The sequence below is a fragment of the Malaclemys terrapin genome, chromosome 21, assembly GCF_027887155.1.
Source record: "Malaclemys terrapin pileata isolate rMalTer1 chromosome 21, rMalTer1.hap1, whole genome shotgun sequence".
NCBI lineage: Eukaryota > Metazoa > Chordata > Testudines > Emydidae > Malaclemys > Malaclemys terrapin.
In genome coordinates this window covers 19,740,836-19,768,050 of record NC_071525.1, presented here as the reverse complement: position 1 = coordinate 19,768,050, position 27,215 = coordinate 19,740,836, and the positions used below count along the sequence as shown (strand labels likewise).

Sequence of the window (27,215 nt, the reverse complement as noted above, 5' to 3'; positions counted from 1 at the left end):
CTCCTCGGGACTCTCTCCAGTTTGTCTCCATCTCTCCTAAAGTGCGGTGCCCAGAACTGGACCCAGTTCTCCAGCTGGGGCCTCCCCAGGGCCGGACAATGACCTACGACACGCCCGTTACTACGCCCCATTACGAGATCCGCCTTTTTCGGAGCGGCATCGCCCTGTTGGCTCACGTTCAACGTGTGATCCGCTCGAATCGATCTAGCTCCTTGAGCCTCTCCCAGCCAGGTTCTCCAGACCTCGGATTATTCTGGTTGCCCTTCTCTGAAGCTTTTCCAATAACTCAGGGCTTGCCTGGGGTCAGGTCTCAGTGACCCGGGAGGTCCAGTCCCCCGTCCTATGATCAGTGTCAGCCAGAAGTTCCGGGCTTGGTGAAGGAAGAACGAGGTGGGATTTTCTGACCTGTGCGGTAGTGGACGGACCCGTGTAGCTGTATCCAGTGAGACTGTGTGGAAAGCGAACGGCCTCCCCTGACTTCCGCGCCATCCTAGAGGGAGGGTGACACAGCGGAGAAGTTCAGCGAAGAGCCACGAGAATGACTCATGGGGGACGGGTATCATTGGCCAGGAGAGGCGAAGCCTCCCCTTGCTCATGCTGTGGCTCCGCCCATGCTCTACCTCTAAGCCCCGCCCACGCTCCCCTTCTCCCCCAAAGGTGACAGGGGCTCAGCTCTGGCCAGCGACTTGGAGCTCGGCGCTTGGCTGGCTGGTGGCTTGTGCTGGCCGGCGACCAGGGGTGGGTTGGGCCGGCCCGGGGGTCGGGCTGGTGGCTTGGGGCTGGCTGGGGTGGTGCTTGGGCCAGCTGGCGTGGCTAGGGCAGGCCTGCCGGCGTTGGCCCAGGGCTCGGCGTGGTTTGGCCGGGGCTCCTCTGGCCGCGATGGGTGGGGTTGGAGCTCGGGGTTCTGGCAGGTGAGGGGGGGCAGAAGGGTCAGGGCCTGGGGGCTGGCCTCCCCGAAGGGAAGGTCCATGCGCCACCCACGCCTAGAAGATCTGCTCTGGGAATGACTGTGGGGCAGGTCTCTGGCCTGTGCTATCAGCTGAGATGAGCACCGTGGCCGGTCGAATTACCACCCTGAGTGTAGCTCTCTCAAGCCCGGGGGCGTCCCTCTGGCAAGGAGTGAACCAGCCATTGGTCTCAGGCTGCCAACACCCGGTCGAAAGGGGACCCTGGCGGCTCCCGTCAGCACGGCTGACCGGGCTGTTAAAAGTCCGGTCAGCGGTGCTGCCGGGCTCCCAGGCTCCCTTCCTGGCTCCACACAGCTCCTGGGAGTGGCTGGTAAGTCCCTGCGGCCCCTAGGTGCAGGGGTGGCCACAGGGGCTCCACGCACTGCCCCCGTCCCAAGCGCCAGCTCTGCGGCTCCCATTGGCTGGGAACCGTGGCCAATGGGAGCTGGCGGGAAGATGATTCCGGGCGAGGGCAGCGTGCGGAGCCGCCTGGCCACGCCTCTGCCTAGGAGCCAGAGGACGTGTTGCTGCTTCTGGGAGCCACCTGAGGTAAGCGCTGCCTGGAGCCTGCACCCCGACCTCCCTCCCGCACCCCAACCCCCTGCCCCACCCAAACCTCCCTCCTATCCTCCGAACCCCTCGACCCCAGCCCGGAGTCCCCTCCTGCACCCCAAATCCCTCATCCCCAGCCCCACTCCACAGCCTGCACCCCCAGTCGGAGCCTTCACTCCCTCCTGCACCCCAGCCCCCTGCCCCAGCCCAGAGCCCCCTCCCGCCCTCCAAACCGCTTGACCCCAGCCCGGAGTCCCCTCCTGTACCCCAAATCCCTCATCCCCAGCCCCACACCAGAGCCTGCACCCCCAGTTGGAGCCCTCACTCCCTCCTGCACCCCAGCCTCCTGCCCCAGCCCTGAGCCCCCTCCCGCCCTCCAAACCGCTCGACCCCAGCCCGGAGTCCCCACCTGTACCCCAAATCCCTCATCCCCAGCCCCACACCAGAGCCTGCACCCCCAATCGGAGCCCTCACTCCCTCCTGCACCCCAGCCCCCTGCCCCAGCCCAGAGCCCCCTCCCGCCCTCCAAACCACTCAACCCCAGCCCGGAGTCCCCACCTGTACCCCAAATCCCTCATCCCCAGCCCCACACCAGAGCCTGCACCCCCAGTTGGAGCCCTCACTCCCTCCTGCACCCCAACCCCCTGCCCCAGCCCAGAGCCCCCTCCCGCCCTCCAAACCGCTCGACCCCAGCCCGGAGTCCCCACCTGTACCCCAAATCCCTCATCCCCAGCCCCACACCAGAGCCTGCACCCCCAGTTGGAGCCCTCACTCCCTCCTGCACCCCAGCCCCCTGCCCCAGCCCAGAGCCCCCTTCCACATCATGAACCCCTCATTTCTGGCCCCACCCCAGAGCCTGCACCCCCAGCCCAGAGCTCGTACCCCCTCCCACACACCCCACCCCTCAGCCCAGAGCCCCCTCCCACACTCTGAACCCCTCAGCCCCAGCCCGGCACCTCCTCCTGCACCCCAAACCCCTCATCCCCACCCCACAGCCTGCACCCCCACTCGGAGCCCTCAGCCCCCTGCATCCCAACCCTCTGCCCCAGCCCCATGAAAATGAGCTAGTGACCGAGGGAGGGAATGGAGTGAGCTGGGGGCGGGGCCTCGGAGAGGGGGTGGGGCCAGTTCTGTTTTCTGCTATTAGAAAGTTGGCATCACTAATGAACTGGGTTGGTGTTATGGCGTGGGAGCCCCAGCAGAGGGCGCGCTCTGCGCTCCTGGTTGTGGTGCAGGCCCGTGCACCAGCCTGTCACCAGAGGGCCCCGTGGCACCACTGAGCAGCCGGGGGCGGGTCACAGATCCCCAGGCGTGTTTCACAAATCGGCATGAGGCTAAAATTCCTCCCTGGGCAGCTGTATTTCTCCCCCCCCGCCCCCCGCATTTCCACTGGCCCCTTGAGCTTTGGCTGCCTGGCTTGGAAGCAGGGACGCCGGCCCGGTGACCACCACGTCCCGGCACGATGGTGTGTCGGCCGGAGAGCCGTCCTCAGTCACCTCCCCGGACGCGCCGGGGGTTAAACGGCTTCTCCCAAGGTAGAGAGGCTGTGCTGGATTTACAGGCCTGAATCCGCAGGTCCTCTAGGCCGGGTCAGTGTCGTCTGCACGGGGGGGGGCGCAGGACTCCTGGGTTCTCTGCCACAGGCCGGCTGGATCGAGGTTGGGCAGGTCACGTCCCCCTTCTGGGCCTCAGTCTTCCCATCTGGAATATGGGGTGCGTAAAGTGCACTGAGTGAAAACACGATGTAAGAGCCGGATGATACAACGTGGACCCCCGCTTCGAGATACACGGACCCCCACTTTGAGGCAAAAGTGATGTACCCGCCGGTCCTTAAAGCAACTGAGTATCAGACTCTCAGATCCGCAGGCCGGAAGGGACCGCTCTGGCCATCCGGTCTGACCTGCTGTGTAACCCAGGCCAGAGAAATGTAGCCAGGGACTTGGGGGCTGGGTCTGTTCTTTAGCTGAGGGTGTTTTTCTTTATGCTGATCGAGAGAGTTCTGGGTCGTCTTCAACTGTCATGGGATCTGCATTTCCGCTGTAGCCGCTAGACCCCACTTCCCTCCTCAAACTGGGCATAGCACCCAGGAGTCCTAGCTCCCAGGCCCCCTGCTTTAACCCACTGGACCCCACTCCCTTCCCAGAGCTGGGGGGGAGGGGGAAGAACCCAGGAGTCCTGGCTCCCAGCCCCCCTGCTTTAACCCACTGGACCCCACTCCTCTCTCAGAGCCTGGATAGAACCCAGGAGTCCTGGCCCCTAGTGGCAGAAATGCCCCAGTTGTCCTGAAAAGCAGAACTGCCCTGCCCCCGCCCATGCCCACGCCCTGCTGGTACCTGTGGAAAAGGAAACGAAACCAGGGCACTGAACTTTGGACTCATTTGGAAACCTGCACAAATATTGATCCTTCACCAGAGTGGGAACCTCCCTGGAGACAATGGAATTGAAAACAATAAGAACCAGCTACGAGACACCATAAAAGTTAAATAGTAAAAGCTGAAACCACTGTACCAGGCCAAGGGCCTCCCGCACCCAGGAAAGATGACGCACAAGGCCAGGGGATCTGAGCTGCCTTCCTCTGTCTTGGCAATTGCAGCAGTGGGACCTTTGGTTTCCCCTGGAGGACGCCTTGGAGGTCTCGGAGATGTAGCTTGTCACCGAGCAAAGAAAGTCAATGGGGCCAGACCACCCTGCTGGGGTCGATCGGCCATTGATCTGTTGGAGTGAATGGACTTTCTGGTACAGTCTCTCTTTGGTTTTACTGTTTGACTGGAAATATTCCCGGCCACGGAATTCTTCTCCGCTTTGCCTGACGGGCGTGAGGGTCCGTGGTCCGGTGAGGAAGTCTTTGACGAGTGGACACCAGCTTTTTAGCCTACAGAATGCAGCATTGTCAGGCTGGAAGGGACCCTGAGAGGTCGTCACGTCCAGCCCCCAGCGCTGAGGCAGGACCGAGCCAACCTAGACCAGCCCTGACGGGGGTTTGTCCAACCTGGTCTTAAAACTCTCCAATGATGGGGAGCCCACAACCCCACTTGGATGCTGATTCCAGAGGTGAAGTCCCCTGAGGGTTATCCCTAAAATCGAATCCAAATCTCCCTGGCAGAAAACGAAACAATTCCTTTTAGTGTCCCCCTCAGGGGACACGGAGAACAATGGGTCCCTGTCCTCGTTATAACAACCCCGAACATATCTGACGACTAATCAGGTTGCTGCTCAGTTGTCTTCTCTCCACACTGACCAGGCCCAGTTTTGTTAACCTTTCCTCACAGGTTGGGTTTTCTAAACCTTTGATCCCTTTTGTTTCTCTTCTCAGGACTCATCCCACATCTTTCCCGAAGTGCGGGACTCCAGCTGGGGCCCCCGGGGTAGGACAATTCCCTCCCGTGTCTAACATCCGACTTTCTGGGTAATCCGCCCCGGAAGGACAATGGCCTTTTTCACTGCATCCCGCTGCTGGTGCCGGTTCCGTTCGGGCTCCGCCGTCGTCCCTGGAGCCTTTTCGGCAGTACTGCGGCCCAGCCGGTTATGCTCCGAGATGGCTTGTCCCTGGCCTATGGCTTGCTGCCAGCTCTGCTTGGAATAATCAGACGTTCACATCAATTTCTAGGGGTGAATTCACGTTGGGAGAGAGGACCAAATTCTCTGCTACCTCCCATCCCACCGCCAGCCTCCTGGCACGGCTGGCATGATGGGAAGGGAGTGGGAGCAGGTGGGGAAACCGAGCCCAGATTCCCAGTCCCCTTCTCACGCCAACAACCCAACCTTGCCATGAGTGGAGTTCCCATCAGCCCCTGCTGCAGGGGACACCGGGACGGAACGCCGCTCCCTCCCTGATGCAGTCTTCCTGCTGCCGGAGTCAGTGCCTGCCGTGCGTGTGACCCCTCGTAAATGCAGGAGCCAGAAATCATTAACCGGCCCACAGAGCTGATGGTGCCAAGGGCACGCGATGAGCTGTGGGCGGAGCCTGGCTACCTGAGAGCTGCTGGAAAATATGACAGCCCCTACTTGGAAAGAGCTGGGAGATGATTTCCTATGTGCGCTTCGTGCCAGTCATCCGTCCGTCTGTCCCCCCTAGACCTCCCATCTGTCTGTCTGTGTTTATCTACCCATTCATCTCCATGACATCCATTTATCCATCCCTCCCCACCCCCGCATCCATCATCCATCCATCCCTCCCCTGACACCCCCATCCATCCATCCCTTGACACCCCCCTCCATCCATCCATCCATCCCCCAATGCCCCCCATCTGTCCATTTGTCCCCGCTAGGCCTCCCATCTGGCTGTGTCTATCTATCCATTCATCTCCGTAACATCCATTTATCCATCCCTCCCCATACACCCCATTCATTCATCCATCCACCCATCCGTCCATCCATCCGTCCATCCCGACACCCCCATCCATCCGTCCCCTGACACCCCCATCCATCCAACCATCCATCTGAGGGACAAGCTACATGCGGTATAATATCTTTTACTGGACCAGCTTCTATTGGTGGAAGGGCCAAGCTCTCGAGTGTCACAGAGCTCTTCCTCGTGTCCGTGTGAGCTTGAACGCTTGTCCTGCCCATCAGCACACGCTGGTACAAAAAAACTATTTCCTCCTCCTTAGCTCTCTCATGTCCTGGGACCAGCATCGCTACACCACTGCCAACAACATTGAAAGACTGACTATCTCGCTCTCTATCTGCTGTGACAAAGTTCCTCCTCTATCTTGGTGGGTCCTGTGCTTATTGGTGGATTTTCTTGCCTCAGAGATTCACCATGTGGGTTGGGGAACAGCCCAGAGACCTTCCCCTCTGGAAGAACCCACAGTCCAGGTCAATTAGGAGGTTTGGGGGGAACCCAGGCCCACCCTCTACTCCGGGTTCCAGCCCAGGGCCCTGTGGACTGCAGCTGTCTATATCGCCTCCTGTAACAGCTGCATGACAGCTACAACTCCCTGGGCTACTTCCCCATGGCCTCCTCCAAACCCCTTCCTTATTCTCACCACAGGACCTTCCTCCTGGTGTCTGATAACGCTTGTGCTCCTCAGTCCTCCAGCAGCACACCCTCTCACTGTCAGCTCCTTGTGCCTCTTGCTCCCAGCTCCTCACACTCCCACAAACTGAAGTGAGCTCCTTTTAAAACCCAGGTGCCCTGATTAGCCTGCCTTAATTGATTCTAGCAGCTTCTTCTTAATTGGCTCCAGGTGTCCTAATTAGTCTGCCTGCCTTAACTGGTTCTAGCAGGTTCCTGATTACTCTAGTGCAGCCCCTGATCTGGTCACTCAGGGAACAGAAAACTACCCATCCAGTGACCAGTATATTTGCCCTCTACCAGACTCCTGTACCCCACTGCTCTGGGTCTGTCACACTATCTCTCTATCTATCTCTCCCCGTGGTATCTGAATGACCCTTCCCAGGCCTGTGATCTCTGTTCAGCCATTCTGCGTGCTGGGCCTGGCGTTGGGGAGCCTCCACCGCCCGCCCTGCCCAGGGTTGGCAGGACAGAGGCAAACAGGCTCAGCTGTGGGGCTCCTCCTGGAGCCAGGTGGTGCCGAGATGCCAGGGCGTCTCACACAACGTGCCATGCAAATCCGGAGCAGCATGCAAAGGAGTGGGCATGGGAGTGACACCACAAGGGTGCCACCCAGGGCTAATTTCCCTGGTTAGAAGGAACAAGAGACTCAAAGAAACAAACCACAGGTTCTAACCAGCCATCATGTCCTTTGCCTCCCTCTCCCCACCCTGTCTGCCCCATTGTATTCTGGGAAGGTTCCTGGGGTGCTAACCCGCCTAACCCATCTTCCTCATTGCATTCTGGGAAGGCTCTCAGAGCGCCAACCCCCTACCCTCTCTGCCCCATTGCATTCTGGGAAGGTTCCTGGGGTGCTAATCCCCTACCCTCTCTGCCCCATTGCATTCTGGGAAGGCTCCTGGGGTGCTATCTCACCAATCCTGTCTGCCCCATTGCATTCTGGGAAGGCTCCTGGGCCACTAACCCCCCCTACCTATCTGCCCCGTTGCATTCTGGGAAGGCTTCTGGGGCACTAAACCCTCTACCCATCTGCCCCATTGCATTCTGGGAAGGCTCCTGGGGTGCTATCCCCCCAACACTGTCTGCCCCATTGCATTCTGGGACGGCTCCCTGGAATTCTTGGGTCTAACAGGCTCGGTGGTGGGGGCAGCTGGGGGGTTACAGGCGCTCAGCCCAGGAGAGGAGCTAACGGCCCCTCTGGCCCGAGAGGCTCGGAAACAAGGCCACAGCCCAGGGCCCTGAGTTGGAGCAACTGCGGTTTGTGGCTGGGAGCCAGCCCCCGCGGGCTCCTCTGGGGCCAGGCAGATAATCACAACGGTCCCTTTGTTCTTCGGGCCATGCCTGGGCTGGAGGTCGCTGGGCCCTGGACACCGCCTGCCACACGCTCAGCTTTGCGCAGCTGCTGGATCCACAAATAGATTTTTTCCCTTTCGGTCACCCTGGGTGGCTATTCTGAGCGTCTCCTTTCTGGTTTTCAGCCCTGTGTATAACCCCCGCAGCAGCGCCTGGGATCCGCCCACTGCCGGGTTCCTGAGGCTGTGACCTGCAAAACAGAAACGAAACGCTTCAAAACCAATAAGGAAACTCACTCATTTGGGAGATTGCAATGAGAATCGGGGGCTGTTATGATGTTAGCAGGGTGATGCTCAGAGCTGGGGAGAGAACCCAGGAGTCCTGGCTCCCAGATCCAACCATTAGACCCCACTCCCCTGCCAGAGCCAGGGACAGAACCCAGGAGTCCTGGCTCCCAGCCCCCCTGCTCTAACCCACTAAATCCTTCCTAGATCTGGGAATAGGACCCAGGAGTCCAGACTCCCAGCCCAATGGAAAGGCATCTAGAAGCTTATCTCAGTTAAGTGTCTCTGCTTTCATTTTTATTCCTTTGTGACTTCTTCACCTCTTTTACTGCTCAGAGCGACAAGGGCAGGGTTTCGCAGGGCCACCCAAATGCTAGATCTACGGCACTGCTGAGAGGCAGCGAGCACTGGGGCGGAGCGGCCAGCCCCGCTGCACCACCAGGGCGACATTTCAGCCAAACAAAGTGCAGCGCACGAGCCCTGAAAAGCAACGGCGGTCAAGCTGGTGGGGAACTTTTCAACGCTGTTTGATCGACGGGGAGAAAATGTAGGTTTGTTGGTGTAGTAGGAAGAGATCCTGAGACATAAGGCCTTGTATCCGAGGCCTGGTATGAGGCCTGAGGCCTGGGCTAAAGTAGTCAAAACTTTACTACTATAAAACAACGTCAAACTGTGAGCAAGAGGTGGGACCTGCTCACAGAATCGGGCAAGAAGAGGGATGATATTGCAGAAATACACATTGCTAAGACGTGTTAAGCACAGAGCACTCATGCAAACACATCTCGATATTAAGTGATACCAGAACATCCTGATATCAAGGATGGTACAAAACCATTCCCCACGGATAACAGGAACGCACTGACCCCTCCTAAAAGATAAGGTCAGGATGACAGTGCGTAATAGAGATGTTTTAATCAAACCAACATGTACAAGGTGATCGGTGAGAACTAGCCACATCAGGGGGCAGTAACTACAGTAACTATGTCAGAGGGGCAGTACGTAACTGGTTTGTATCGGAGTATAAAGCTGTATATCAGAGGGAGTGTCTTTGTCTAGCCTAGGGAGGAACGGAAAGTCCTGCTGTTCACTGAGCTGTTACGGGCATACCTGTATTAGTGGTCTGGTAGAATCTGCAGGATACTAGTACCGTGCTTCGTCGATAATAAACCTGGCCGGGTGCCTTCATCCCTTAACGGATCTTGTGGTCATTGGGCAGTTTGCTCAAGGTCTGCTGTGCCGGTTGCCTGCGCAGAGCTGAGGCAGCACACAGGGGAAACACACACACATAGCCAAACATCTAATTACAGTTGGCATTGAAATGTTTGCCCCAAATTTCTCAGGTTCGACAAAACTTTTGTCTGGAAGATTTCTCAGGGCTAAGACAGAAAGTCTGGGTAACACTAGACAGAAAGCCCCTCCCCCAACCACCCTTCCCCACCAGACTAGCCAAAAGTCCAGGGGCGAGCGCTTTCACCTGGGCTGGAGGAGACCCAACTATGAGCTCAGGGTCCCGTCGTGCTGTGCGCTGCGCAGACCCTGTCTGAATCAGGAAAAGCAGGCTGATTGCCCTGACCCATGGACTCCTCACTACTCTGGCACAGGGAGCGTGTGTGTGTGTGCGGGTGTGTGTGTATGCGGGTGTGTGTATGTGTGTGTGGGTGGGCGGGTGGGTGTGTATGTGCGATTTCTTTCCAGAGCAGACAGAAACTCATGTCTAAACCTCGGCGCTTGTCGCAGAGCAGAATCTTGTTTTCCGCCCAGCAATAACCAGGGGCTCTTCAGGGCTACTTGCCAAAACGGCCTCATAAAACCCCACCCACCCGCTGCAGCTCCTCAGTTCTCCTGCCAGCTTTGCCCGTGCAAACCCCTCCAGCCCGGAGACTGAGGCTCGAGGCCTCCACGCGTGCGTTGGCTTCATCTGGAGGGGGGATCAAAGTAACCATGTGGCCCTACGGGGTGGCCGGGTCCTGAGATTTGCTCGGCGCTGCGGATGGGAGGCCGTCCTGCGGGGACTCTGCCGTTAGCGCTTTGCGGGGAAAGCCCGGGACTGAGGTTGCCGGCTGCGCTTTGGGTTCAAGTCGTGGGATCAGGGTTCAGAACAGCCCAGGGCCACCCAGAGGATTCAGGGAGCTGGGGTCTTTGGCGGCGGGGGGCCCCCGCCGCCGAATTGCCACCGAAGACCTGGAGCGGAAGAAGCTCTGGGTGCCTGGGCAGGTCTTACCAACTCTGAGAGGCCAATTAATTAAGAGAAAAAAAAACTTTTGAAGTGATAATCAAGATAGCCTCTGCCTCCCGTTCCCACCCGCCTGGTGCTCCCCTGCTCTCGCTGTAACCGGCCATGGCAGGGCGGGCGTCTGGTCCCCTCTCATCTCCCCCACGCCCCTTTCTGCAGCTCCACAAGACACTGAAGCTGGAGTTTGGGACCCAGCTGATGGCCAGTGGCGGCTCCTTCCCCAGCGCCCGGCCCCCCTGGGGAACACGCCCGGCTCTCACCGTCCCCGGCAGCACCGGCCTAGCTGTCCACGTGCTCCCTGCTGAGGTGCGTGAACCATTCGTTTATGTGCTTTGAGCTAATCCCCTTCCAAAGTGCTCAAACGAGCTGTTCACGTGCATCGGCAGGGGGCACACGGAGAGCTAGATTCACACCCCAGCTCAGCGTCATCTCACTGTTCCTGTGGACAAGCCACGAAACAGGGACGGCAAAAACAGACCCCTACGTACCTTTCGGTAGAGCCGAGTTACAGTTGTCTGCGTCATTGCATTGTGTGGTGTTGATCTTCAGATACTTGCCTTTCCCAAGAGTGAAAGTCTTTTATGCCACCAGTAGAGTCACTTAGAAGACCCACCTGTTGTAAAGAAAGAAAACAAAGAACGGAACTGAGAGGCTGGGAGGGGAACCTCGAGGAGGAGCAGAGAAGCTATTTTACCTCCGGGTCTGGCCCTGGGGCAACGCTGCTGGGAGCCTGTGCCCTGTTCTGGGCCCCACCATTCAGGAAGGAGGTTGGTCAGTGGTAGGGTGACCAGACAGCAAATGTGAAAAATCAGGACAGGGTTGGGGGGTAATAGGAGCCTATATAAAACAAAGCCCCAAATATCAGCACTGTCCCTATAAAATCAGGACATCCGGTCATCGTAGTCAGGGGTCAGAGAAGAGCCGCGAGGATGATTAAAGGGTTAGAAAACCTGCCCCAGCACGAGAGACGCCAGGAGCTGATCCATGGAGCTGAACACAGAGACAGTTTGGGGGTGACGTGATCCTACCCAGGGAACAAACATTTACTGACGGGCTCCTCAGTCGGGCAGAGGACGGTCGGACGCCATCCAGCGGCTGGGAGTTGGAGCCGGACAGACTCCGACTGGGAATAAGGGACTGTTTCACAGGGAGGGTCATTAACCACTGGGACAATCTCCCAGGGGCCGTGGTGGATTCTCCATCAGGGACAATCTGTAAAGCCAGATGGGAGGTGTCTCTCCCAGCTCTGCCCTAGGGATGATCTGGGGCAGGTCTCTGGCCTGTGCTGAGCCGGGGTCAGACGAGAGGATCACAACGGTCCCTGTGGCCCGGTGGCAGTGTCTGCACTGCCGAGTGAACCCAGGTTAGCCACGCCCTGGGGTGAGTGTCCGCACTGCGACGCCTCCCGGGGGTTAGACCCACACGGACGACGCCAGGCCGGTGCTGCACTAACCCCGGCGCAGCGCTAGGCCTTTGTGGGCATGTCCCAGGGCTCCTAGCGCTGCCCTGAGCTGGGCCTTTCTCTGCCGTGAGTCTCTCCGACAGCGTCTCTGCTGAGAGCCGGGTAGAGCCGGAGCCGGCTGCAGGGAATGTGGGGTTTAAAACATCACCAAGGGCTGTATAAACTGGCAGGTGATTTCAGTGAAGAAGAAGGGAGTGGGGAGAAGGGCAGGAAAACAGGGCCCGGAAGGAATTATGGGAAGGTATTGGAGGACTATCGGCATCCGTGTGAAGTAACCCAGGTTACAGTTGCATTCCCAGCCAAGTGAAAGTGGAACCGGGGTCTAAGCTGCACCCTAAACCGCGTCAGCCGGCCTGAGCTCACAGCTCGTATCCACGGAGGTTAAAGGGGTTTGTGTGCGGGTAGTAGGGGATGGCGGGGGCAGGCTGGGGCTAAATCCTGAGTCACAGCCCACATTAACTCTGCAGTGATCATAGACTATCAGGGTTGGAAGGGACCTTAGGAGGTCTAGTCCAACCCCCTGCTCAAAGCAGGACCAACGATAACATAGCCTGAGTGGGTGGAAGTTTTAATAAACCCATTTATCATTATGCTGGGAACATTTCCTGAGTGTGGTGAGAGAGAGAGAGAGGTGTGTGGGGATGGATAGATAGATAGATAGATAGATAGATAGATAGGGGGTGTGTGGGGATGGATAGATAGATAGATAGAGGAGGTATCTGCGGATAGCTAGATAGATGGGGGTGGGGATAGATAGATTAGATAAGATAATGACAGACTACGTTAAAGCTGTGCTATGCGTCCTTACAGGATAAAGGGAAGGAATCTAAAATCTCTTTAATTCAATGGGAGGATGAACAAAGCCAGGTCTGTAACTCAGGTTTTCGATTCCAAATGTTGAGAAATGAAGGGAACTAGTGAGATCCGCTGGCGTGAGAACCTCCGGGAGTTGAACATGGAGACGGTTTGGAATCTCTTTAAGTCAAAGGGCAAAAACTATCTTGAATTTGCATCCCAAGCAAGGGAAGAACCGTGTAAGGCAGAGCTCCAGCCCTGAGCAGGTGACTATCAGCTTCAGACAGGACATTGGGAGCCCGGCAGAGTCCAGGGGATCTCAGCACCAATTTCCTCTTTTAACACGATTCAGAACGGGCATTTCCACCCAAAGCAGCTTCGCTTGTTGCAGCGCAGCCGTCCATTGCGGGGATAAAGCTCAAGGGGTGAGATCCCGACCCCACTGAAGTCAATGGGAAAGTTACAACGGACTCCAATGGGGCCAGGATTTCAATGGCATGTAGCCAACCTGCGACTGCTGGCAGCAAATATCTCCAATGGCCGGTGATGGACACTAGCTGGGAAGGGCTCTGAGTTACTCCAGAGAATTCTTTCCCAGGTGTTTGGCTGGTGGGTTTCGCCCACACGCTCAGGGTCTCACTGATCACCACACTGAGGGTTAGGAAGGACTTTCTCCCCGGGTCACATTGGCAGAGATCCCAGGGGGTTTTCAGCTTCTTCTGCAGCGTGGGCCATGGGTCACCTGCAGGTTTGAACTAGTGTCCATGGTGGCGTCTCTGTCACTTGACGTCTGGAACCCGCGATTTGGGCTGTCAGTGACTCAGCCGGAGGTCGGGGTCTGGTACAGGACGGGGCAGGTGAGGTTCTGGGGCCTGTGATGTGCCGCAGGTCAGACGAGATGATCGCGCTGGCCTGGGTTGATGCAATGTCACCTACCCAGTGTAGATTCTCCTGCCCCCGAGAGCCAGCCAGTAGCTGTCGTTACTGTGCGGTTCTCGGTAGGAGTCTCGCAGGTCTCCGGGAGGCCGTACCACGTGCCACATGTCAGGGTACCTGCTGGGGAATGAAGAATAAGTGTTTCCTTCTTACTGGGTTGTGACAGCGTCACTCTGACATGTCCCTCAGCCCCAGTCTTCCCCCTCTGCTCCAAACAAACCGAGGGGTTAATGGACCCAATTTCCTCCCGGACACTCAGCAATTGCACACTTTCAGCCCCAGGGCCAGCGGTACCCGGGGGTCCCATTGGGGATGGGTGAAGGGGATGGTGCTTTTCCCGAGCTCCGCCCACAAAATAAACTCTGCCCACCCCAGATGTGGCTCCGGTTGTGCAGGTATTCACAGTACTGGGTCTCATGCGCATGACGTCGCACCCGGCTGGGGGAATTTAATTACAGAATCACAGCAAGGCCTGGCAGATGGAGACCCGGAGGGAGGGGTGGGGGGTGAGGCACCCGGGCTGGGGGCGATGGATGGGAGGGCACCACCACTGCGTGGTTGGGGCTGATGGTCAGCGCCCTGGGCCAGCACTTGCAGGATTCCAAGGCCAGTGCCCGCTGCCGTGGAGCCGGGGGTTGGCACCCGGGGCCGGCGCATGGGGTCTGCGCCTGCTGTTGCATGACCAGTGTCCAAGGCCAATGGGCACATCTCAAGTACTAAATCTATTCCTGACTCTCCCAGTGTCTAACATCACCGCTCCCTCCATGGCGCGGCTGTCGTCCTTGGCAGCTCGACTCCCGCCTTATCTTATTTATTACCCTTTACGTTTATTTAGTCTTTGATCAGACAGCTCAGCACGCCCAGCCGCTTCTGGGGAACAGCCACTTTCAATGGAATTTCTCAGGAGTCTGAAGCAACCAGCCGGGGGAGAGGAGGAGCTGGGAGATCGGAGGAAGACAGAGGGAAACTGAGGCTTAGGGAGTAGAAACATTCACTTGTTCTCCCATTCATACTCCCCACACCCCCTCTATCTATCCTCATACACCCCATCCTTCTAATCTCTCTCTTCAGGGTAGGACAGTGTCGACATGTCTGTGCAGCACCTGGCACAACGGGTCCCTGAGCTCTAGGTACTACCCTGGTACGTTTCTTTCTCTCTCACGTGCCAAGGGACCTGAGATCCCTCTGGGCTAGGAGAGCACTGAAACGCAGCCACCTCTGGGATGGGGGTGAACCCCAGCCTGGGGAATGTCCCATGACAGCAGCGTTTGGGAAACAGGCCCTGGGAGATTAAATATCCTCTGAGAGGGGCCCAGTCGCGTAAACAGAGACAAGGGCGGAGATCGGTGACGGTAGGGAGCACAGAGAACCGAGAGGGAAACAAGCAATAACATCGGATCTGTCCCATGGGCGAGCAAAGGGTTAATCTGAGAACAGCCCAGTGAGATAATTTGCGGCTAGCTGCCACCTGGGCCCTTATCAGGAGCCATCTGCGCTGCTTCCTCCATCTATATAAACGAGTGTCCAGTTTGCATAGCCAGAGAACCTGCTTCCCCATCCTCGCCAGCGCCAGACCTGGGAGGCTGAAGGTAAGAGCTGTCCCTGGCCCACTGCCCTCTCCTCTCCCACGAGACCCAAATTCACACGCAGGAGTATTGTCCTAAACTGGGACCTAGGAGCCGATCGACGTTTTTCAACCCAACTGAGAAAAGTTTCGCAGCCGCACTGACGTTTTTGCAACCAAACCGTGCAGGTTTTCTGAACAGGGAGTAAGTTTTCTCCTTTTCCATCCCGGAGCCCCCCAATTTCACACAACGAATTCCCTCCGAATTTGGAATACGGTTTCTCTTGCCAGTAAATAACTCCGTCCATGCCAATTGGAGGGGGGGCAAACTGCGTGTGTAAACCATTGCGAAATGGGAAAACGCCCGAGACGCGATTTCGATTGAGAACCGGGGGAGAGACAAAAGAACTCTCTCGAAAAACGCCAGTGAAGAAATCCAAAAAGAGAGCCGTGAGAAGATTTCTGAAACATGAAAAGCACCTGGATTTTATTGGGTTTTTTCCCCTTCCCATTTCTGACCAGCTCTGCTGCTGATAAAAGGGTTAAGATGTAATTTAAATGCCATTGCAGATCTCACTTGAGGTCTATGTGTTTCCAGTATGATGGTGAGCGTCTCTGGATCTTGGGTGGGGCCCAGGTGGTGCCTGGCACGATGGGGAACTCACCACCCCCGATTTTGGGCGGGGCTCAGGCACACATGTCAAATGGGAAGAGCCTTTGTGTCTCGGGCAGGGTCTGTGGGGCACCTGGCATGACAGGGAAACCCCCTGGATCTCGGGCGGGATCCAGAAATTGTTCCTGTGGAAAAGGTAGGAAAATGCCGACCCTCTCTTCATTTTTTAAAAAGTTTTCCTCTGGAAAAGTGGAGTGGGGAAAGTTTTCAAAAATTAAAAGAAGAGAGAAAGTAACTGATTGTTTTAAAATAATACTAATCACAGCCCCTGTTTTATAGATGGGGAAACCGAGGCATGATGGGGAAGGGGTTTGCGAGCAGCAGCCTGATGAGTAGTTCGTCGGTCCTCTGAAGCGCAGCGCAGGGCTCTGTCCACTTGGCCCCCGCTGCTTTGTCTCCCTGTTTAACTGTCTCTTTAAGCGAGCCAAAGTAACACTTCGGTTTTGGTTTTTTTCTGGTTGCGAAAGGGCTGAGAAAGTGTGTGTGTTTGTGGGGAAATAACTCAAACTTTCACCCTTTGCTGCTGTTTTCTAACTGGGGAAACCAGACAAGAAATAAGGAAAGGTCGATTTCTCCCCCGCCCCCGCTCTGCTTTCTTACTTTTTTCAAATTTCCATATGGGGAAAAAATGTTATCACCCAACGGGGGGAAGAAATTCTGACCAGAGATTTTTTTATCCTGGGGAAATTCCAGAGGGCAAAATCCCCGTTGTCAAGCCAATTCTTCGGATAAGGCTGCGAGGTTTCGTCCATGGGATTTGCCAGACTGGGCAAAACCGAGGTTCTCTCTTGGCCTGTTATCTGGCAGATAAGATACGATGCGATAAGAAGAAAGAAACTGTCAGTTTCCATTTTCTCTTTCTCGTAACACAAATAGGAGTCGGATTTAAAGTCTCAGGAACCTAGTGGATTCTCATAAAGCGCCTAATTCCCTTGGGTTCAATGGGAATTAGGAGCCTAACTCCATTCAGAGTTTTAAAAATTCCACCTACAGGCACTTGGAAAAAGTTACCCTGGGTTTGGCTCGTCCTTTATTCCCAGGAGGAAAATAGGAGATCCGCCTTCTTGGCTGAACTAAAAGGGGCTGTTTCCAGACACTTTAAAGCTACTTTCTACTACCAGGGCAATTCCAAGGGCCCATCTGGCTGGCGGCACCTGCTTCAGCTTTGCAATAATGAGCAATGTGGCAATCAGTAGGGTTCAGAGTCAACTTGCTGTCTGCAGTTGTTTTTAGCTGCTGGCGCCCCCTGCAGTTGAGGCTGCCTCCATTTCCCCTTTGTTTGGCCAGTGACCGTTTAGCGCCGTGTCTGGTAGTTCCTTGCTAGGATTCCACCTGGATCTTTAATATTCTCTCCCCTTTTGGGGCAGAAGCTACTCTAGTGAGTCAGGACCAGGAACCTTAGTGAAGAGTTGAGAGACTCTGGCTTCAGCGTGTTGACTCTGGACCCTACTGATGACAGGGTGAAGTAAGTAGGGGAGAACAAACGACATGGGACAGGTGTGTAGTCACGTCACTCAATGCCTGACTGGAAAGCGCCCCAAGACTGCAGAGAAGGGTGCTGGGGCACAACCTCGCAGGCTGCTTCTGTGACTCCCACTCACACGCTGCCTCTGGCAGCCCAGCCAGGCAGCTGCCCAAGGACTCTGCCCCCAGGGGTCCCTGGCCCTGCAGCCTTTTCTCGCCCCAGCTGTGGGGGGGCCACCAGTCTGCCCCTGTTAATCCTTCAGGGTTTGTCCACACGGCAGCTGAGGGGTCAGGCCCAGCCCAGGGAGAGGGACCTGTCCTAGCTCTGCTTGAGCTGTGGATAGCAGTGTGGCCACATGCATGGCTGGGGGGTGGGCGGAAGGGGCGTGGGGGTGGGTTGTGTTAGGGAGGGTTGTGGGGGGGGAGCAGATGTGGGGGAGGGTTGTGTGGGGTGAGGCAGGGGAGGTGTGTGAGGGAGGGTTGTGTGGGAGTGTGCAAGGAGGTTGTGAGTGGGGGAGGAAAGTTGTGTGTGCGGCAGTAGGTGAGTGGGGTGTGTGGGTGGGGAAAGGAGTGGGCGGGTTGTGTTATAGGGAGGTGTGGGGGGGATTGTCAGGGACGTGACGGAGGGGTGTGTGTGGGAGGGGTGTGTGGGGAGGTTATGTGTCTAGGGGGTTGTTTATGAGGTGTGATTGTGTGGGGTGTGTGTTGAGGTAGTGTGTGAGGATGTGTGTGGGGGAGGTTGTGGGGAGGTGGGGGAGGTTGTGTGAAGGAAGAGTTGCAGGGGAGGCTGTTTATGTGGGGGAGGGTTGTGTGTGGAGGGGTATGTAGGTGGGGAGTTGTGTGGGGTCTTGTGTGTGTGGGGTTGTGTATGAGGGGGGTGAATGGGGGTGTGGGTGGGGGGTCACAGGGGAGGCTGTGTGTGTGTGGGGTTGTGTATGGGAGGAGTGTGGGTGGGAGGTTGCGGGGGGTTGTGTGAGTGGGTGGGGGTTGTGTAAGGGAGGGGTGTGTGTGTGTGTGTGTGTGTGTGTGTGTGTGTGTGTGTGTCACTGCTATCTGTAGTGCACTAGCTGGGTCAAAGCCAGCACATGTCCATCGACCAGAACTGGACCTCACCCCTCTCCCCGCAGGGCCGACGCCCCCTTTAGGCCCAGTTCCCCTTAGTGGCTGGGACACCCCGGGGCTTGTGCACCCCAATACACACACACACACACACACACACACACACACGGGGCAGCTTGCACCTCACCAAGCTGGCGTCTGCTGGGCTGTATTGAAAACAGTGTTACAATACCCAGCGATTTGCTTTCCATGGGGAAGGGGCTTTCCTGATCCTGCAGCAGGCTGGGGGCTCTGCAGGGCAGCGTGTGTGCCTGGAGGCGATCCGTGGAGAGGTGATCTAGAGTCAGGTGGGGTAGGTTGGCTCTCTGTACCTTAGCGAGCAGCCTGCTTCGTCTCCCTCTGCTTTCAGTTCTTGCGGGTGATTGTTCTGGATTCGAAGCAGCAAAGTCATGTTATGGTGCCACCTCCCAGCAAGAGGATTTGGTACTGTTAGCTCCTGTCTCCTTGCTGCAGACTCAACTTCCTTTAGGGCCGGTTTCCAGGGCTAGAGATGCCATTTTCATTCATTGCCGTGAGTCACAAGCTTAGACTGGGCAGGACAGGGGCAGCTTCTCTAGTAAATCCTACCGCCCCCCAGGGCATGGAATCCTGGAACTCTCCACTTCCTGTGTTCCCCCCAGCCCGTGCGCACCGTGGCTGCAGAGTTCAGTGCATCCGAAGCAAACAAGAGTCCAGTCCGGCTCCGAGCCCAGCCCCACACTCTCCCGGTCGCCATGCAGGGCTCCCTCGTGCTCAGCCTCTTGACCGTGCTCCTAGCTGCAGCGAATGGCCAATGTAAGTCTCCACGCCACGCGTTTAACACAATTGTCCTTTTCAACCACTGGCTCCAGCGGAGTCACTCCCGATTTACCCCAGTGTCACCCCATTGGCTAAATCGGAGTCACTCCCGATTTACCCCAGTGTCACCCCATTGGCAAAATCGGAGTCACCCCCGATTTACCCCAGTGTCACCCCATTGGCTAAATCGGAGTCACTCCTGATTTACCCCAGTGTTATCCTATTGGCCCCAGTAACTCATACCCATTTTATGGCTCCTTTGTGCCAATTGTGCAAATGGCCTTTGTGTAAACTGCTCCGGCTCAGACTGACTGGCCATGCCACCTACCCTCAGCCACTGCTCTGTAACTCTGTCAAGTCTCCTCTGATCATTCTCCCCTCAAAGGCCTTGCCTACAGGCGGACACTCTGGAAAATTAATCCAAATTAACCAAAGGTGTGATTTTTAACCTGGATTAAACCCATCTAATTTGGAATATAAATGACCTTAATTCAGTTTCTTAATTTACCTCCAAAGTGAATTAAAACTAAACCGAATGAAGGCCACTTTAATCCCAACAGAAAGTGTGCGCAGAGGACTTTAACCAATCCAGTTTAAATTCACACTTTTGGTTAATGCAGATTAAAAGTGGCTTTAATTCAGTTTCATTCACCTCCCCCGTAAAGTCACCTAAATTGAATTTATTGAGGCTACGTCCTCACTACGGCCGGGGGTGTGTGTGTGTGTGTGTGTCGATTTAAGATACGCAAATTCAGCTATGCGAATAGCGTAGCTGAATTCAATGTATCGGAGCTGACTTACCCCGCTGTGAGGACGATGGCAAATCGACCTCCGTGGCTCCCCCGTCGACGGCGCTTACTCCTACCTCCGCTGGTGGAATAGAAGTGTCGATTCGGGGATCGACTGTCGCCTCCCTACGAGACGCGATAATTCGATCCCCGAGAGATCGATTTCTACCCGCCGATTCAGGCGGGCAGTGTAGACCTGTCCTAAGTGTCTACACTGGGACTTAATCTGGTTCAACTAATCCGGATTACTGACACCTGTAAATTCCCCAATGAGGATAAACCCTTAGGGAAACAAGGGAAGGAGGACAGGATCTTTCCACCAGAATTAACCCTAGACCCTTGGTGTTTCTTCCTACAGATTCATGTTCAGATTGCACAGTCTCCGAGTCCCAAGCAAATTGTCCTGTACAGAACTGCACGGTGGGGACCTGCAGCCTCACTCTGGAAACGGTCTTCTCAGGTGAGAGAGAGGGGCCTGGCGCTCCCCTTTCCCTCCCCCAAACCTGCCTAACTTTCCAGCCAGCCCACAATGTTCTTATCCCAAATGGATTAGCCAAAATCCAGGGCCTTTTCAGGTTGCTTCCATTAGGGTGAGAAATAAATGAGGTGTGGGGGGGTTATGTGCATGTGTGTGGGCGGGGGGGGGTGTTTCTGGTATGGGCTGTGTGGTGTGGGGGGGTGGGTGCTGTGGGGGAGAGTTGGATGTGTGGATGTTGGTTGTGTAGAGTGTATGGGTTGGGTGCTGTGGGGTGGGGGGGATGTGTATTATGGGGGGTTATGTCAGGTCTGGGGTTATGGGGTGGTGGGTTGTATAGGGTACAGGAGCAGTTGTGTGTATTGGGGAGGTTGGAGGTGAGTGTGTGGGTGGCTGTGCATGGTGGGGGGAGGGTTGTGTATGCGCGTGCTGTGTGTAGGGTGTGTGTGGTGGGGTTTGTTGTGGGGCAGGGGCTTGTGTATGGGGGGAGGGTTGCGTGGGGGAAGCTGAGAGTGTGTGTGTTGTCAGATGTGTGGATGAAGGGATTGTGGGGTGTGTATGTGTGGGTGTTGTGGGAGGGTTGTGTGAGGAAAGGTGGGTGTTCTGAGTGGGTGGGTTGTGTTGGGAGTGTGGATGGAGGAGTTGTGGGTCACATGTGTGCGCACACACGCAGTCTGATTTTTGTTTTCATTTTTCCCTGCACCTAGGAAAAACCGTGACAGTCAACGCTTGCATGGAGAACAACACTACCTGTCATGCAAAGTTCATCAGCCTGTCCGTCGGGCCCGACAAACAAGTGAGGACCAGCTCCATGTGTTTTCAAAGCAACTTCAACCAGAATATAACCGTGGCCGGTACGTACCGAGCGCAGCCATTCGCAGGGGCAGCTGCTTGACAGGCGGGAAAACAATTTGCTGGCGAACATTTGAAATTTCAAAACTTTCTGTTTCACGGGGTTAAAAAATGAGCTTTACATTTTTGCGTGTATGAAATGTTTTACAAAAACTCAAACTGGCCACATTTCATCCCCTGCCACAATGAAGAGAGACTGCCTTTTTTTTTTCCTGGTTCAGTGGCAGCTCTGAAAAATTGGAAACAAATTTTGTTTCAACTCCAGTTTAATCTAAAATATTTTCAGACGTTACTGGAAATGTAAAAAGTCAATGTTGGTCCCCCCCCCCCCCATGTTGAATCTGGGTCTCCCACATCCCACCCCCTCTTCTTCTTCCTTTGGCATTTTGTAACTAAATAAACCCCATAGTTTTGAGTTATTTCCAGTTTTCTCCTTTTTTCTCTCTGTAACGTTTCCAAATGTCGCCAATGCTGGCAAAGTTCATTTTTATTCCTTTAACTGCTCTGCACCTTTTCCTGAAACTGGAGATGTTTGGAAACGTTACAGGAAAAAACATCAGAAAACACAGATTTCATTCCGTCTATTACATTCGCTGGCAAAAAACGGCCCCCTGGCCTCGAAAGCTGAAAAGCTTTTGAAAACCAGAATCAAAATTGAAAATGCTCATTTAGAAATTTCCCGTAGAAAAAAATTTGATTTTTCAGTGGGACATTTGGCTGATGTTTGATGCAATGGAAAAAAGGGAGTGACACAAAGAATTGGGTGCCATGGTCCAAGCGACAGGCTTGGAGAACTTTTGCAGCAGCAGTTGAATGGGGCCAGGTTGCATTGGTCAAAGCCAGAGAGCAGGCTGTCGCGGGAACCGAGACGAGAGATGAGGCGATCCTGGCTGAGAGTTCTAGCCGTGTGGCTGGGTAGTTCTGTTGATTCTCCATCATGAGCCTCTTTGGGTCCTGAAATTCTGACCCATGGTTCTTTCTCCGATTGTTCCCAGTGCCGCCGAAGAGCTCACCCAAGAACGGGCTGCAGTGCGCAGCCTGCGATCCGCTGGACGCTGCCCAATGCAAGAAGAATGTGAACATCCCCTGCATGGGCTCTCAAGATCGTTGCATCGACTTTGCTGGGACGCTTGGTAATTCCTCCAAATATGCTGGAGCTTGGGAATTGACCTGAGCTCTCCCAGGCAGTTGGGAATCCCTGCCAGAGCTGGTGAAATCCAGAATTCCCTAACCCTACAACTGGTGAAATTTATTGAGTGACACCTTTATTTTCATTGATATGGGCCCCTGTTTTTCAGCATCGAAGGGTTATGACAATCAACATTTGGAGTCCTAGTTTTTCCTGAGTTCTATCCCCAGCTGTGAGAGGGAAGTGGGGTCTAGTGGTTAGAGCTGAGGGGCTGGGTGTCAGGACTCCTGGGTTCTATTGTCAGCTCTGGGACAAGAGTGAGGTCTAATGGGTTAGAGCTGATTCGTGCCAACTGAAGCATTTTGAGAATGTGTGTCAAATTTGCCAAATTGTTTTTGCCGGAAAAAAACAAAATGTTCCCTTTCAAAATAAAAAACCTCCAACCTTTCAACCCCAAAGGTAACTCATTTCTGTCACCCGCTTCCATTTTGCCAAAAACCATCCATTCTGGGTCAACTCAAAACCGAGTGTTTCCAACGGTTTGTCAGGCTGGAAACCGACGCCCCCAAAATGGGCTATTGGCAAAGCTCTGCGGCCCAGGCTGGTGGGGCAGGGGACGAGACGAAAAGGCCAGGCCATTCTTGATTCTTATGGCCTGTTTATTTCCATCTGCAGTTAACAGCACCACCACATTGGTCTTGAAAGGCTGTGCTACCCAGAGCGCCTGTAACCTGAAAGTCAATGGCAGTTTCTACTATTCCCAGAAGACATATACGCTGACCAAAGCCAGCTGCCTTCCGGCTACCAGCAAGGGCTCCAACGTTGCTGTTCACACCCTGGCGTTGTTCCCAACGTTGGCCGGGCTGCTCCTGGTGAAACAGCTGTCCTGATTTGCCCTCTGTCTGCAAGATCCTGGAGAAACCACCCCCAACTCACCCCTTGGGATTTAGGGGTGCCTTTGGAGAGATGAGTTCATCACAGGTTGTTGGGCTCTATATGGGTGTGCAGGGGGGAACTAGGTGTAATTCTCCTATGTCAGTTATGCAGGACATCAGCCATAGATGGCCTTAAAATGGGTGAATCAGTGAATCCAGTGGGTTGAATAAAAATGGTATTGAAACCATTCAGGTGTCTGCTTGTTTCTTGTCAAGGGGAGGTGGCCGAGGGGATTTTCCCAGCATGCACAGCACTGTTTTGTGGGGGTCACTCCCTGTGCATAACCGTATAAGAACGGGCCATCCAAAGGTCAATCTCACCCAATCTGCTGTCTTCTGACAATGGCCAGTACCAGAAGAACATAAGAACGGCCGTACCGGGTCAGACCAAGGGTCCGTCCAGCCCAGTATCCAGTCTACTGACAGTGGCCAGTGCCAGGTGCCCCAGAGGGAGTGAGGGGAACAGGGAATCATCAAGAGATCCATCCCATCGTTCAGACCCAGCGTCTGTTCCAAGCTGCTTCTCAACCCCTACTTCCCTGTCAGAGTGAAAAGCAAGTCGGCGTTTCCTTAGAAAATTTTGATGAATGTGAAAACAAAAGAAATGTCTCAATTTTTGGGGGCACAGAATTTTAAATTTTGTTTGGCAGAAAATTTCGATTTTTTTTCGATGGAGATTTGGAAGCTGGAATATTTCTGTGTCCGTGACCCCTCCTGGGAGTTCTAGCACATGCACCTCACTCATCCATTCTCTAGAGGCTGGGCTCGCTGGTTGGACTACATCTCCCATGATGCAACACAGTTACTCCTCTTGTGCTTCATGGGAATCCCTAACCATGGTGCCTCATGGGAGTGAATTCTCTTTTCCCCCCTTTCTTACTCTATTTTGCTCAGGAATGCGAAAATATTCACACTCCGCTGCACCATAGCTATGCCCACCTAACACCTGGTGTAGACGTGGCTAGGTGCATGGAAGAATGCTTCAGTTGACCTAGCTGTCTTGGCTTGGGGAAATGGATAAGCTACATTGACTGGAAAATCCCCCTGTTGCTGTAGTGTCTTCGTAGCATAGACAAGCCCATATTCTCTCTCCTTCTCTTTCTCTTTCTCCTAGGGCTTTGCAAAAACATTTTTGTTTCACAGACAACATTTTGCACTAGACAAAAATTGTGGTAAAATGTTTGCAACATTCAAAAGGCTCCATGAACTAATTTGAAAGAAACAGAATCACAACGGGGTTAGGAGACAAACCCTGCTGGATTTTCACCCCAATTTCAAATCCCCTTTTTTTTAGAATTGCTTCATTGGAAAATTCCTCACAACATTTCAAACACAATGAAAGTTTGTCTATGGAAAAAGGTCCTGCAACTCATGCCCGTTTTCTCAACTAGGCCTGTGTAGGTAGTGTCTACACTGAAGCACTACAGCTGTGCGGGTGCCGTGTTTGAAGTGTAGACAAGCCCAGAACCGTCTCTTGTTAAGGCAGCATTTCACAGGCCTGTTGTGTGAATGTCTATTTGGGAGACACATGGTTGCATATCGTCATTCTTTGCTGCCAAACAACTGCCAGGCAGTACCCCAGAGCTGGCCGCATTTTGGTGGCAGGTGGAATCCTGTGTAAGACTGTACAAACCCAGATTCACAGACACCTCTGCCCCAAAGAGCTGACAACCTTAACTAGATAAGCAAACCCAGGGCAGGAGGACAGGGTACAGCACACCAATAGAGTGACCAGTGGGTGGGCAGCGAATGGCATGTTAATGCCTCAACTGCATTTGTGGGGGCAGGTGGGTTAGCTAGGAGGGGATCCGCTAAACGGGAAGGGAAGTGGGTCTAGGGGGCCAGGGCAGAGGGGTTGGCGTGGAGTGAACCGAGAGGAAGAGCCTGAGGGACAGGGAGGGTTGGAACGAACAATCAATCGGCACCGGGACGAGAAAGTCCAGTGAAAACTGTAGAAAGTTCTTTGGCAGTTTCTGCCCCTACTGGCTGGAGACCCAGCCACCATCACCCGGGGAGGTGGTGTTCCCCCAGCTTTGCCAATGGAGCTACACCGCTACAGACCCCATAGTGTAGCCATAGCAACATAGAAGTGTAGGGCTGGAAGGGACCTCACAAGGTCAACTAATCCAGCCCCTTGCACACAGGGCAGAACTACATCATAACTAGACAGCTTCTGACTAAACAAAACAAGGAAGAGAAGCAGTGAGAGGCAAAAAGGCATCCTTTAAAAAGGGGAATTTAAGTCCTAGTGAGGAAAATAGAACGGAGCATAAACTCTGCAAATGAAGTGTAAAAATATAATTCGGAAGCCGAAAAAAGAGTTTGAAGAACAGCTAGCCACAGACTCCAAATGTAACAGCAAAAATTTGCTTAAGTACATCAGAAGCAGGAAGCTGCTAAACAACCAGTGGGGCCACTGGACGGCCAAGAGGCTAAAGGAGCACCCAAGGACGATAAGGCCATTGTGGAGGAACTAAATGAATTCTTTGCATCGGTCTTCACAGCTCAGGATGTGAGGGAGATTCCCACCCCTGAGCCAGTCTTTTTAGGTGACAGATCTGAGGAACTGTCCCAGACTGAGGTGTCATTAGAGGAGGTTTTGGAACAAATTGATAAACTGAACAGTAATAAGTCACCAGGACCAGGTGGGATTCACCCAAGAGTTCTGAAGGAACTCAAACGGGAAATTGCAGGATGTAGCAATGCGGTGACTCACCGGTGTGGCACCGCCTGCTGGTCGTCCTGGGAATTAGCTCTCCAGCTCCAGAGTGCCCCCTGCTGGGGGGGGATGTCCACTTGCCACTGGCCCCCCCATGTCCCTCCCAGACCCCGGTGGCCCTTTATCTTGGGTGCTGCCCCCTGGCAGTACCCCCACTCTCTGGATCTCCCCACCCAGGGGAACCCCCAACCCTCTACCCCCACCTCACCAGCTACTGCCAGTCACCATCTAGCCCCCCACTCACTGGGGCAGACTGCAGTCTATACCACTCATCAGCAAGGCGGGTTTGGACCTGCAGCCTCTGCCTATCTCTGGGCTATCTCTTGCAACCCCAGTACTCTTCCCAGCCTTTACCAAGGCCTGCAGCCTGGGGGTTTTCCAGCCTGGAGCGCCCCAGCTCCTCTGGCCTTTCCCCAGCCCTGCTCCACTCTAGGTATGGTGCTCAGCTCCCAAGCAGTCAGGTCCATCTCTCTCCCCAGCTAGAGAGAGACTCTGCCCAAGCTCCTGGCCCACAGCCTTTTATAGGGCCAGCTGGGCCCTGATTGGGGAGTGGCCCCAGCTATGCCTGCTTCCCCAATCAGCCTAACCTTCTGGCTCCCTGGGGCAGCCCTTTCCCAGGGCTGTTTTAACCAGGGCCGGTGCAACCCATTAGGTGACCCAGGGCGGCAGAAAAGCTGGTGGTACTCCTGGTTTTAACCCCTTCAAGGCAGGGGGGATAGCTCAGTGGTTTGAGCATTAGCCTGCTAAACCCAGGGTTGTGAGTTCAATTCTTGAGGGGGCCACTTAGGTATCTGGGGTGAAAATCAGTATTTGGTCCTGCCTAGTGAAGGAAGGGGGCTGGACTTGATGACCCTTCAAAGTCCCTTCCAGTTCTAGGAGATAGGATATCTCCATTAATTTATTTATAGAAGCAGATGACCACCCTGCTACAAGGACTACTTAATGATTCCCTGTTCTGTTAATTCCCTCTGGGACACCTGGCTCTGGCCACTGTCGGCAGACAGAACACTGGACTAGATGGACCTTTGGTCTGATCCAGCATGGCCGTCCTTATGTTCTTACAGTTCTTTGTCTAACCTGCTCTTAAAAATTTCCAGTGATGGAGATTCCACATCCTCCTTAGGTAATTTATTCCAGAGCTTAACTACCCTGACTAGATAGGTCAAATTTTTCCTAATATCCAATCCAAATCACCCTTGCT

The 27,215-nt window shown here is 54.7% G+C and overlaps 1 protein-coding gene across 1 annotated transcript; it reads left to right on the top strand.

Moving 5' to 3' along the window:
- The first annotated feature begins 15,063 nt into the window (after window positions 1-15,063).
- LOC128827454 (phospholipase A2 inhibitor and Ly6/PLAUR domain-containing protein-like) lies at window positions 15,064-23,455 on the top strand. Its single transcript, XM_054011330.1, has 6 exons — window positions 15,064-15,108; window positions 18,960-19,113; window positions 20,263-20,364; window positions 21,087-21,233; window positions 22,227-22,364; window positions 23,036-23,455. The coding sequence occupies exons 2-6, from the start codon at window positions 19,053-19,055 to the stop codon at window positions 23,248-23,250; spliced, it is 663 nt and encodes a 220-aa protein (XP_053867305.1). The 5' UTR covers window positions 15,064-15,108; window positions 18,960-19,052; the 3' UTR covers window positions 23,251-23,455.
- Window positions 23,456-27,215: the final 3,760 nt, after the last annotated feature.